Source organism: Palaemon carinicauda, chromosome 24, assembly GCF_036898095.1.
Source record: "Palaemon carinicauda isolate YSFRI2023 chromosome 24, ASM3689809v2, whole genome shotgun sequence".
NCBI classification, from domain to species: Eukaryota; Metazoa; Arthropoda; class Malacostraca; order Decapoda; family Palaemonidae; genus Palaemon; species Palaemon carinicauda.
This window is the reverse complement of record NC_090748.1, coordinates 80276520-80289850: the sequence shown is the minus strand read 5'-3', so window position 1 is coordinate 80289850 and position 13331 is coordinate 80276520. Positions and strand designations below refer to the sequence as shown.

Below are 13331 nucleotides of genomic sequence, written 5' to 3'. Positions count from 1 at the left end.
ATATATATATATATATATATATATATATATATATATATATATATATACACACACACATATATATATATATATATATATATATATATATATATATATATATATATATATCTAAAGTAGGAAGATGTGATGTAGTTCTAAGGGAAAAGTATGGGAAATATGTCTGGGTAATAAGCAAAGCTCTACCTCCAGTTTGTTTCTACATTATGATCAGAGATAAATGTAAACAAAACATTGGTTGCCATTTTTTATCGTGCTTTTTAGCATGTTTAGGAAATGCATGATATAAAATCACCTTTAATATTTGTGCCTGTTTTAGTTTAGGGTACTGTAGTACATGCATTAAGTGTTCTGTACATTAAAGGGTAGTTTGTTAACAGTACTACGTACAAGGGAAGGTTTTAAAAGTCTGAATATACATGTTGAATAAATAGGTAAATATGGTGTCACTACTTCGCGGATTTTCACCTATCGCGGCCGCGACTGGAACCTATCTACCGCGATAAACGAGGGTTCACTGTACTTCGTGCCGTCCCGTCGAGGAGGTGGGCTCCCCATCCTTGGTTGGAGGCGTCCGTGAACAGGAGTAATTCTGGAGGGCTGGTCCCGAAGGGCATCCCCTTGAGGGAGTTCGACTGGCAGTGCCACCATTCCAGGGAGGGTCTTGTGTCTGGAAGGACTCGAATTAGCACTTGTTGGGAGTTTGTCTGGCACCAGAGGCTCTTGAGATTCCATTGAATGGATCTGAGCTTTATCCTCCCTTGGGGAACTAGTTTCTCCAATGAGACCAGGTGGCCTATCAGCCTCTGCCAGTCTTTCGCTCTCCTAGGTTGTTCTGATAGGAACGGCTGGATGATGTGCCTGAGGTTCTTTATCCTGTCCTCCGAAGGGAAAACTTTTCCTTGAATGGTGTCCAATGTCATCCCAAGTAGTTCATTCTGGTGGACGGGGATAGATTTGACTTCTTTGGGTTGATGACAATCCCCAGATCTCTGCAAAACTGAAGGAGACTTCTCCCTTGTTCTTCCAAGAGGGCCTTTGAGGCGGAAAGGAGCAACCAGTCGTCCAGGTATCTGATAAGGCGGATGCCACGTTCGTGAGCCCACACTGAGACAGTCGTGAAGACTCTCGTGAACACCTGGGGCACTGTTGACAGACCGAAGCAAAGAGTCCTGAATTGCAGGATCTGGGAACCCCATTTCACCCGGAGGAACTTCCGACTCGATGGGTGGATCGGAATTTGGAAGTATGCGTCCTTGAGGTCGACGGTCATCATAAAATCTTTCTCCCTCAAGGACAGCAGGACTGACTTTGGCGTGTCCATCTTGAAGTCCGTCTTCTTGACGAACTTGTTGAGAGCTGACAGATCTATAACCGGTCTCCAACCCCCCGTCGCTTTCTCTACCAGGAACAGGCGACTGTAGAAACCTGGCCCTGGGAGAGGAACTTCTTTCATGGCGCCCTTTTCTAACATGGAGGAAACCTCCTCTTGAAGGGCGGTCCTCTTTACAGGATCTTTGGGAGCTAGCCATTCCGTCCGGTTGGCCGGAATAAGAGGGGGTGGATTTGCCAGGAACGGGAGTCTGTAGCCCTCCTTTAGGACGGACACTGTCCAAGGCTCTGCCCCTTGAGCCTTCCATGCTTGCCAATGTTGTCTGAGGCATCCCCCAACCCGAGGCTTGGGCGGGGATAGGGGGCCTCCCACTCTACCTTCTTCTAGAGGAGCGGCCTGATCTGCCTCTCCTAGAAGCGGAGTAACCCGACCTGAAGGAGCTTGAGGGCGCTGCAGCTCCCCTGCGGGAGGGTTGCGGAGTTGAGGACCAGGAGGAAGAGGGGGCCTCTCTCCTCGTAGTGCTGGAAGAGGCTTGGGGCGTCGCGGCGCTGTCCGAGACGGACCTCTTGTATGGAGGTCTCCTTGAAGCTGCCGGTCTGGTGACGTTGGCCTCCTTCTTCGAGCCCTTTTCCATTAAAGCCTCTAGCTCTTTCAGAGGAAACAGAGACTCTCCCCACAGGGGGAGGCTGCGAATTGCTCGCGCCTCCCTGTCCGGTACCTTCCGAGACACTTTCGTAAGAACAGTGTCTCTCTTACGGAGAACCCAGTTGGCTGTAAGGGCGAGAGACTGATACGTTAAGAACTTGAGGGTTTTATCCCCGGAGGTAATGAGGTCCCTCATTAGGCCTTGCTGGTCAGGGTCCTCGGGGTTGTAGGAGGCTTGAACACCCACCAACGTGGATGCCCACCAGTCTAGCCAAGAGGAGACGTTAACCAAGTCTCGCTACATCTCCTCCATCATGGAGGCCTCTACTGGTGAGAATGTAACACACTGGGGCTGAAGAGGCTCTGTCGTCAGAAACGCCTTGGCTCAGAATGTCCACGGCCGTCTCCACTTTACAAGGGCCTGGGCGACGTCCTTCGGGCACATAGACCTTCCCTTGGTTTTTGAGGCCCTGGAGTAATTTAGAGGCACTCTGGGTCTTGGGAGCCTCGGCATTGCTGGCTACCACTTTGTCTATGAACTCTTGCCCTAGAACTAGGTCTCGGGCCAGAGGGAGTGCCAGGGACGACTTAGGCTGGGAGGGAGTTTGCATAATTCTCAGCAGGCTCGACCTCCAGGAATCTCCATCTGTAGCTGCAGGTTCTGCTATTTCGTAGTGCCTTCTGATCAGGCTAACCACTCTCCTATAGGCGGAGTCTTCCGTCGGGGAGCCCTCCCCCCGTCAGCCGAGGTCTCGGCCTGGGGCGGGGGAGCCGGTTTACCGGGCACGCCGACTGGACGCCTAGCCCTCGGGGCCAGGGGCGCCGTCCTGCCGAGGTACTGGACCTCATCTGCAGGTAAGACCGCACCAGGGGCTCGGGATAGTGTAGGCACCGCTGGTTCAGCGGGGACTCTCATACGCCTGAAGGCTCTGGGTGCTAAGGGCGCGGTTCTCGGGGGCTGACCCGATAGCGGGAACCGTTCCTTCCGACCTGAAGGCCGCACCAGCTGGGCTGGTTCGGCCTGGCTGCCTGGTAAGAAGCGCGTTTCCCCCCGCTGGGCGGGGTGAACCGGAGGCCTCGAGGACTTATGCTTAATTGAGAGGTCTTTCCTGCGAGCCAGGTCGCGAGGGTCAAGGCCGTGCTTGGAGGGCGGCCGCCTTGGGGACCGCTCACTGGACTGGTGGTCCGGGGAACGAAGCACCTTCGATTCCCGCGACAAAACGTAGATCCATGCGCCCCCGGGAGATACACTTCTCCTATACTTACGGCTCGGGGAGCAGGAGCGCTTCCTGCTGTAACGAGAGCGCGACCTCGACCGGGAACGCTCGGTCCTGGACCGCTCCCTTCGACGGCGGTGTTTCACCCTGACCTCTTCCTCTGACGAGGAATAGATGTCCGATGAGCCAGACGACACTGTGTTCACCACGTGTCGGCTGGAAGCGGGGACTGCGGGGGACTTCTTCGGCCGTTGAATGCCAGAGGTCGAGGGCTGGAGGAAGTCATCGGGAACTTCCGTGGGGAGGGTTGGGAACGACTCAAACCGTTCCATGCCCGGGAGCCAGGGATCCAGGGCTACATCCATCCTCAGGGGTGACCTACCCGGCGTCTTCGGGAGCCTCCAACCGTAGGCATCGTGACCTGCAGGTTGGACTTTACTCTGGTTATCTCCCCCTAAAGAGGAGCCAGAAGCACAAGCCCACGAGGGCGGCGGCGACACTGAGACTGCGTTACTACCCCACAAGGGGTCATCGGAGGAAGCGTGCCCCCCGAGCACAAGGGTCGACTCTCCGGACGCACTACTGGGTCCTTCACTAGCCCTAGAGGGGCCTGCTATTGGCACTGCACTAACACTGGGCTCCTGGGATAGGACGCCTTGCTCATACACCACACTAGACTTACCTCGTCCCCTACTTTGTGTAGGGGACGGCGAAACCGAGACCCCGTCGGACCGCTCACTGGGTGACGGTATCGGTGGGGAAACACTAATTTTCCTGGGGGAACGTTTCGCTGATTTCCTCTTCTTGGTACCGTAACGTACCCACTGTATATCGCTCCAGTCTACGCACTCGGGGCACGTGTCTGCTGATGAGCAAACTTTACCCCTACAGGAGGAACAAAGGGAGTGAGGATCCACTTCGGGCTTGGAGAGGAACGCTCCACACGATTTCCTGGCTCTAGGCCCAGGACAACGGTGAATCTGCTCCATAACGCACACAACGCACGACACAAGCACTTAAGGAAATCAATTAAACACTGGATAAGCCCACGGTTGAAAAGTGAACGCACAGGAACACTTGGGAAAGCACACTGGAAAAAACGCAAGTTGCCACGCTGGGAACACGTGGGGCGCAGAACGCACACAAAGGATCGACAGAGATACGAGAGCGAGGGTTGTTAACGCCTCACGACCAGAGAACTTAATGACGATGCTGACCCAGCAATCTAGCGACCTACCTTAATCCTACCCTCGGGGCACATTCCTTGATGCCGGGGGTAAGGCTACTTAGGGCGCGGAGTGGGGGGGTAACTACTCAAAACTCTGGTCGGCAGAGAGAGATCACCAGTGACCTCCTAAGAAAGTAGTTCGAGGTAAGTATTCGTGTTGGAACAAATATATATTACAAGAATGTTTAAATATATATAGAAACATAAGAAGAAAATGCTTAAGAAAAGTCAAAGGCCAGTAAAACAGTTGAGAGGAGAAAGACGAACATCTACCCGCTCAAAGCCAAAAATGACGAAACATCAAAGGTGTGTGTGTGAGACTAGGGTGGCCGGCTACTCTGCCCACTCACCCGCTAACTATCGGTAGGGCAGTTCCACCTTGCTTGAATGTCTTATGGCTAGTCTTCCAGCTTCGCCGAAAGGTAATCCCCTATAAATAGCAAGGGTTTGTATTGGTGTCGGAACAAACAAATTTAGTTGGTCTGGTTTGTATTCTCATTGGAACAAATAACGATCACAGATGGAGCCTGGTATGACAGTGGTAAAAAAACATAAAAGAGAAACACATGCCATTATGTGAACCCCTCTACTCCTCATAACTCTCTCCACGAGGAACTTAAGATGTACTAGAATATAGTTTTATTTAACAGCAAACTATCCCCTTTCTAGTGACAAGTGGCAATATGAGTTTATTCACTTAAATTTTCATAGCAATCCAAATTCAATTCAAGCAAACTTGCCTAGTAACCTGTCCATAGTGAAAGGTATAGGTGGGTACATCTGACCAGTGGCATGTTCAGATTCAGTTACTGCCTGTCCCCGAGCAGTGGTGGGAGTTGAAGGTATGGATACTGTATTGACAGGCAAGTGATTTGTGCATCTAGTGCCTGAAGGGGCACCTCTATTTACACTAAAGGTACCTGAAGACAACCTAGTGGTACCATGGGTAGCTGGTAAAAGTTGAGCCATTACTGCTACTTCACTATTATTTTCTACTGGTGCTTCGTCATTAATCCTTTCTGCAAAAATCATAAAGATAGTATAAGGGAATTCATTATAAAATTTACAACAATCTACTATAAGGATAATCAACATGACAATATTCATAAAATTACCATTATAGACATAAAATTAGTTTTTTGTTGAAAGCTGAAAAACCCACCTCAGAACGATAAATTTGGAAGTAATTTGTATTTTTCCCAATGATACAAATCTGTAGCCATTTAATAGGGATTATCTTTCGACAAAGCTGAAAGACTAGCCATTGAGTGAGACTACGTCACTTTTTTATTACAAGCAGGACTCACGGTGGATAGATGATGGCAGAACGATTTTTATAAATAGCTACAGGTTTGTATTGTTAGAAAAAATACAAATGAATTCCAAATTTATCATTTGTTCTGGCACTAAACAAACCTTACGCTATCTAATAGGGATGACTTGGTCATTAAGAGGGTGAAAGTTTGACTACTGGCTTGGCCATTGACACAGGTTTGGATTGTATCTGGAAAAAACCTTGACACCTTGTTAAAAGGAAAACGCTGTGTAATGCATTGATAGCAGCCTGAGCAACTTGTGTGTTTGTGAGAAACTAGCAATGTGACTGTCTAAGTAAGAATATTCAGTTAGAAATAGGAATATTAAATCAAACATAGATGTTTCCCAATACCCACCTCGCGGGGAGTATCGGGGACGTTTCCAAATATGATATCTATACTAGGTTACACAAGGGAAAATGGTTATTACCCGCAGATAGGTGAGGAGGTCTAAATTCTGACTGAGGGCAGGTGATCTCATAGCTTCGTATGAGGAGAGAGAATTCCAACAAAAATTAAAGATTGACTCCTTTCAGTCTAAAGGCAAGGCTTAAGGCTGAAAGGTAGCCTTTCATTGCCGAGACCGAGACTAGCTTTCCTCCAGAAGGTAACAAGGAACTCCACTATTACTAGAACAGTAGCATCGAAGGGAAAGATACCCCTTCCACGATACCAACCATGGAAGACAGTCCACTTCACCTGGTAGACTAAAGCAGAGGATCTTCGTAAGTCTCCAGACAATTTTTGCAACTTGTTGTGAAAAGCCTCCCTGCAAGAGATGCTGGATAGTCTCCAGGCGTGAAAACGAAGAGAAACTACTGCCTTGTGGTAGATGTTCATGTGTGGTTGTCCGAGTCGATCTTGTCGTGGAGGGAGTTCTCTCCACCGTTATTGGAATGTCTCTTGCCAGGCGTGAAGGCAAAGAGAAGCTACTGCCTTGTGGTAGATGTTTTTATGGAGGGAGTTTTCTCAGAAGCTCTATCAGGAGCTGCAGAAGGTCCAGAAACCACTCTGCATGATGCCATAGCAAAGCTATTAGTATCATGAATAGACTGTTGGATGCTCTGCGTATTGTTGAGCACCCTTCTCATCAGACGAAATGAGGGAAAAACGTACATGTCGATGTTGTCCCACTGTTGCTGGAATGCATCTTGCCAGAGAGCCCCAGGGTCCAGGACTGGGGAACAGTAGAGTGGGATCCTGAAGTTCAGGGACGTCGGGAACTGTCCACTGTCAGGGAACCCCACAAAGTCAAGACTTTGTTGGCTATCAGATGATTCAATGACCATTCAGAGCCCACAATCCAAGTCTATCTGCTCAGATTGTCTGCGAGCACATTCCTCTTGCCTGGAATGAAGCGAGCCGATAGGGAAAGCAAATTTCTTTTCCGTCCTTCTTAACATCTCCACTGTTAGATGGCATATTGGCTGCAATGGTGTTGTCACTCATCAACACAGAGTGAACTCCAAGGAACTGTTGGAGCTAGAAAAGCTGCTCTCATCTATAAGAGATTTATGTGCTAGTACCATAGCCCTGAGGCCAGGTGGTGCAGCATGTGGGACGCCCACCGTTCTTTTGATGCGTTTGTATAGAGCATCAATTCTGGGGGAGGGACAAAAAAGTCTATCCCTCTGCGGAGTTTTTCTTCCAACACCCAGCACTGAAGATCAATCATTTGCGTTTGTCCCATAGGGACTAGTGTATCCAGTGAGCTGGTGTGCGACCTCAACCTGGATTTCAGCCGCCACTGGAGAGATCGTATCCTGAGGAACCGTTAGGCGCAAGACGAACCAGAGATGCTAGGTAACCTAGGAGACATAATCACTGCTGGGCTGAAAGCTCTTCTCATCTACCTCCCCCTCACCCAGTGTACTCTGTCGTCTGATGGAAAAAATTTTAGTTTCGTGTCCATTATCATACCCAGGTATACAGTTAACTCCCCGTAAACACGAGGGTTATGTTCCTGGAGATGTCGTATCAAATGAAATCGTGTTGCCGGGACATAATTTCTCCATAAGAAATAATGGTAATGGGGGTGATGTTTTCGATGTTAACCTAACTCCGTTTAATCTTCTTCGTACTCTTCTATCAACAGTTCAAATTGTATTTTAACAACAGCAATTACAGATTATTTTTATTTTGATTTTGTTGTCAGCTGTTTTCAAGGTCACGACGGTATCACGATTATGCTCACATATATTTAACAGAGTATTGTTGTCATGATTTTGCTCCCTATCATGTAGTATTCGAAAAAAAGAACATGGTTCAATGAACTCTCAACCAGTTTCTTATTAAAATGGGTATCGAACAACAACCACAACAACAGACGAATCAGCTGTTAACGCCGACGATACACAGCCATTTACATACGCAATGTAAACAAAACATATTGAACAGAAATATTGGTAAAGGTAACAAAAAAGTTTATTTCACACTATCGCAATATAATTTAAAATTAGATTACTTTTTGGTGCTACATTAAAAATGATATTTTCATAATAAAATAAATTTTTGAATATACTTACCCGCTGGTTATATGAAGAACTGAAGTCCCCTGACGCCCTGGCAGAAATTCAAATTCTCGCGCTATCGAAGATACAGTAGGTGTACACCCGCACCCTAGCGGTAGCTCAAGTGGAACAACACACCAACTCCAGTTCTTCCATGCCTCATAGCAATACCACAGGTAGTCTCTAGAGGGGAGGAGGGTGGGTGTTAAATTTATATAACCAGCGGGTAAGTACAGTATATTCAAAAATTTATTTTATTATGAAAATATCATTTTTAAATATAAAACTTACCCGCTGGTTATATAAAGAGCTGATTGACACCCATTGGTGGCGGGTCAGAGACAGCTACATATTGAAAATTCACTTAAGGGTTACATACAACAAACTTAAGCGGTTCTCACCTGATAAGGAAGCTGACAGCAATGATACTCTGCCTCATTTCGTCCGCTATCCTTAAGAGATCCAGTGATCCACTCGGGCTGAAAATCTCTAGGAGCTGTCAAACGGTACGACCACCTGTAACATGACAGAACCTCAACCAATACCCTTGTTCCGGGTGCACTCAAGGAACAAATTGACCACCTAACCAAATCAAAGATTGCGGAAGACTGACGACCAATCTCCACAAACAACCATAACAAACGAGTTCCAAGAGATAGAAAAGGGGTATTAGGAAAAAGGGAACGTAGTGGTAGATCATTCACCTACTATCGCATTTGCCGCTACAAAAGGACCCAACGTAAAAAAGTCCTCATAGCGAGTCTGAATATTTCTCAAATAATGGGATGCAAAAACAGACTTACTTCTCCAAAAGGTCGTATCCATCAGACTTTGCAGAGAACGGTTCTGTTTAAAGGCCACTGAAGTTGCTACCGCTCCGACTTCATGTGTCTTCACTTTGAGAAGCCTCTGATCCGACTCATCACACTGAGCATGAGCTTCTCGAATCAACAATCTAATGAAAAAAGACAAGGCATTCTTAGACATGGGCATCGAGGGTTTCCGAACTGCACACCACAGAGCGTCTGAGTTACCCCTCAGATTCTTAGTCCTGTCCACATAGACCCGTAACGCTCTAACTGGACAGAGTACCCTTTCTAATTCACCTCCAGCCAAATCAGAAAGGTTAGAAATCTCGAAGGATTTGGGCCATGGTCAAGTAGGGTTTTCATTCTTGGCCAGAAACCCCAGTTGCAAAGAACAAATGGCTTTTCCATTCCGAAAACCAATGTTCCTGCTTAAAGCGTGTACCTCACTAACTCTTTTAGCAGTGGCAAGGCTAACCAGAAAAAGTGTTTTCAAGGTTAAATCCTTAAATGAAACCGAGTGTAAAGGCTCAAATCTGTCACTCATGAGAAATTTAAGGACAACATCCAAATTCCAGGCAAGGGGAGCTGTTTGAATCTTCTTGGTCGTATCAAAAGACCAAAGCAAATCTTGTAGATCCTTATTATTAGAAAGGTCTAGGTTCCTGTGTCTAAAAACCGTTGCCAACATACTCCTGTAACCTTTAATAGTAGATGACGAGAAGTTATGCTTAAATTTAAGGTCTAAGAAAAAATCTGCTATCTGGGTAAGAGAGGTACTGGAAGAGGAAATCGCGTTAGTCCTACACCACTCTCTGAATAACTCCCACTTGGACTGATACACCTTGATGGTTGAAGACCTCCTTGCCCTCGCAATTGCCTTGGCTGCCTTCTTCGAAAATCCTCTAGCTCTAGCGAGTCAGACGTAGAGCTCAGAGGTTTAGATGATTTCGGGCCAAGTGAGGTTGTCTGAGAAGATCGGGTCTTATGGGAAGGCTTCTCGGGAAATCTACCATCCATTCCAGTACCTCTGGAAACCAGCTCCTTGACGGCCAGAACAGAGCTATCAGTGTCATTCTCGTCTCTTCGTGGGAAATGAACTTCTGAATCACTTTGTAAAGAATCTTGAATGGAGGGAAAGCATAAACCTCCATGTGTGACCAGTTCATCAGAAAGGCATCTATGTGCAAGGCTTCGGGATCCGGAACCGGAGAGCAGTAACACTCCAGCCTTTTTGTCTTTGCGGTGGCAAAGAGATCCACGAGAGGACGACCCCATAACCGCCACAGACTCTTGCAGACGTCCGGGTGTAAAATCCACTCTGTGGAGAGAACCTGACCTCCCCTGCTGAGTCTGTCTGCGCTCACATTGTTGACCCGCTGGATGAATCGAGTCAAAAGAGTTACCTTCCTTTCCTCTGCCCAAAGAAGAAGCCGTCTTGCAATCTCGTACAGAGGCCAAGAGTGGGTCCCGCCTTGTTTCACAATATAGGCCAGAGCTGTCGTGCTGTCCGCATTGACTTGGACCACTTTGCCCCTGATCTGCTTCTCAAAGCCTATGAGAGCCAGATGAATAGCCAAAAGCTCCTTTTGATTGATGTGGAGAGATGTTTGCTCCACAGTCCAAGTCCCCGAAAGCTCCTTCTTCTCTAGAGTGGCTCTCCACCCCGAGTTGGAGGCGTCGGAACACAACACGAGGTCTGGGTTCTTCTGAAGTAAAGACAAGCCTTCTTTCAGTCTGGGCTCGTTGTACCACCATTGAAGATGAGACTTGTTGATAACCGAGATGGGAATGCAATCCCTGTCGAGGTTGTCCCCTTTCTTCCAATGGCGATTGAGATGAAACTGAAGAGGACACAAGTGCAACCTCCCCAGGGTCACGAACTTCTCTAATGATGAGTGTCCCCAGAAGGCTCATCCAATCTCTTACGGAGCAAAGTTCTCTCTTCAGGAAAATTTGGACTTTTAGGAGGGCTGCCTGAATTCTCACCAACGACGGAAAAGCCCGAAAACTCCGACTGTGAATCTCCATCCCCAAATAAAGAATCTCCTGGGATGGAGTCAGTTGCAATTTTTTCGAGCTCACCAGGAGGCCCAGTTCTCTGGAGAGATCCAAAGTCATTTTGAGGTCCTTCAAACAACAATCGGCTGAGGAGGCTCTTATCAGACAATCGTCCAGATACAGAGAGGCTCTGATTCCCCTCGAATGCAGCATGCTTGCCACATTCAGCATGATCTTGGTAAACAATAGAGGAGCCGTGCAGAGTTCGAAACAAAGAGCCCTGAACTGGAAGACCTTTTTTCCGTCCATGAACCTCAGATAACGTCTGCAGCTGGGATGAATCGGAAGGTGGAAATAGGCGTCCTGAAGATCTATAGAGACCATCCAATCGTCCTTCCTCACAGCCGCCAGAACTGTCTTCTGAGTTTCCATAGTGAACGTCGAATTTTGGACGTAACCATTTAGCAAACTTACATCCAGAACCGGTCTCCACTCCCCGGAACTCTTGGGTACTAGGAAAAGGCGGTTGTAAAACCCCGGAGACGTAACATCCTGCACTTACTCTATTGCTTGCTTCTCTAATAAAAGAGACGTCTGAAGACGCATGGCTTGCTTCTTCGGTCCCTCTCTGTATTTGGGCGAAAGATCCACCGGATCTGTGACTAAAGGAGGATTTGCCAGGAAGTGGATCTTGTAACCCTCCTTTAACACTTGGACGGACCAGGGGTCCGCTCCATTTCTCTCCCAAGCCTCCCAGAAGTGAGTCAACCTAGCACCCACTGCTGTCTGAAGGAAAGGGCAGTCAGACTTTACCTCGGCTGGACTTGCCCCCTCTGCCTCTAGGTTTCCTTCCTTCTGGTTTGAAAGAGCCCCTTCCAGAGGATTTCCCACGAAAGGACTGAGAAGGTCGAAAACCAGAAGAGGATTCCTTAGGCTTACGAGAGGAAAACGTCGACGGCACAACTTTCCTTGTCGTATTAATAACTAAGTCATGCGTGGCCTTCTGCGTGAGAGCAGTGGCCACTTCGCCTACCAACTCTTGCGGAAATAAGGTATTAGCCAATGGAGCAAAAAGAAGGCCCGTTTTCTGATAGGGAGACACTCCTGCAGAGAGAAAAGAGCACATCGTGGCCCTTTTCTTGAGGTTTCCAGCCGTGAACAAGGCAGCTAGCTCGTTGGAGCCATCCCTCACACCTTTGTCCAAGCAGGACATCAAATGAACCAGTCCACTAGTGTCCGTATCCGTCATATCTGAGACCCTCTTACTCAAAGCCCCCAGAGCCCAGTCTAAGAAATTAAACATCTCGAAGGCCCTGAACAGACCTTTAAGCAAATGATCGAACTCTGAAATAGACCACCAAATCTTCGTTTCCCTTAAGGCAAGACGTTGAGAAGCATCTACTAAAGTTGAGAAGTCCCCTTGGGCAGACGAAGGAAAACTCAAGCCCAACACTTCACCAGTCTCGTACCACACACTAGATTTAGAAGCCAACCTAGCGGGTGGAAAGGCAAAGGCCGTCTTGCCAAAAGATTTCTTAGAGTCCAACCAGGAACCCATTAATTTCAAGGCCCGTTTAGAGGATCGAGAAAGAACCATCTTGGTATAAACTGGAACTTTGGTAGCTTTACCTAAGATGAACTCAGAAGGCGGAGAACGAGGGGGCACAGGAGTAAACTGATCCGGGAAAATTCCAGTAAGAATCAACATAAACTTGCAAAGATCAACAGCATGTTGATAATGCTTCTCCTCCTCATTCTCAGAGACTTCCTCAATAGGATCGTCCACATCCGACTTTTCCTCAAGTTCGTCTTCTGGCAGTGCAGCAAATGCTGCAGCCTGAACCGAAGGAACAAAGTCTGGATGGGATTGCCTGTCAAAGCCAATATCTGCATCCAACTGACGGGGAGAGGTCGAAGAAGATTGACGTGAAACATGGACGGGTAGACGATCTTCGTCAACTAACAACTGCCGAGACCGCTTAGGATCCGACTGCTGTTGACCAGATTGACGCTTGGACTCAGATGGCAACTGCCGAAGATCGCTGAGACGACGCGTAGAGTCCGAAAACTGTTGACGCGAATGATCAAAGCTGTCAAGATGTCGATGCTGAGAATCGATGTTTTGACGCGACGCGTCCACAAGTTGTTGACGCGGGCGATCCACTGTACTTCAAAACGTTGACGCGTCTCGTCCACTTGTCGACGCCGATGTTCTTCCACACGACCAGAAGGCGAAAACCGGTCAACCAAACCTCTCTGACGTGACTCATCAAAATCA

General features: G+C 47.8%; 1 protein-coding gene across 2 annotated transcripts in view; it reads right to left on the bottom strand.

The window, feature by feature from the left end:
• The window catches only part of wgn (wengen), a 99737-nt gene that overhangs the window by 25259 nt on the left and 61147 nt on the right, over positions 1 to 13331 (bottom strand). For both annotated transcript variants that reach the window (XM_068348231.1, XM_068348232.1), the window contains exon 3: positions 5161 to 5439. In XM_068348231.1, coding sequence (XP_068204332.1) covers positions 5161 to 5439 — 279 coding nt within the window. The remainder of the gene's footprint in view (positions 1 to 5160; positions 5440 to 13331) is intronic.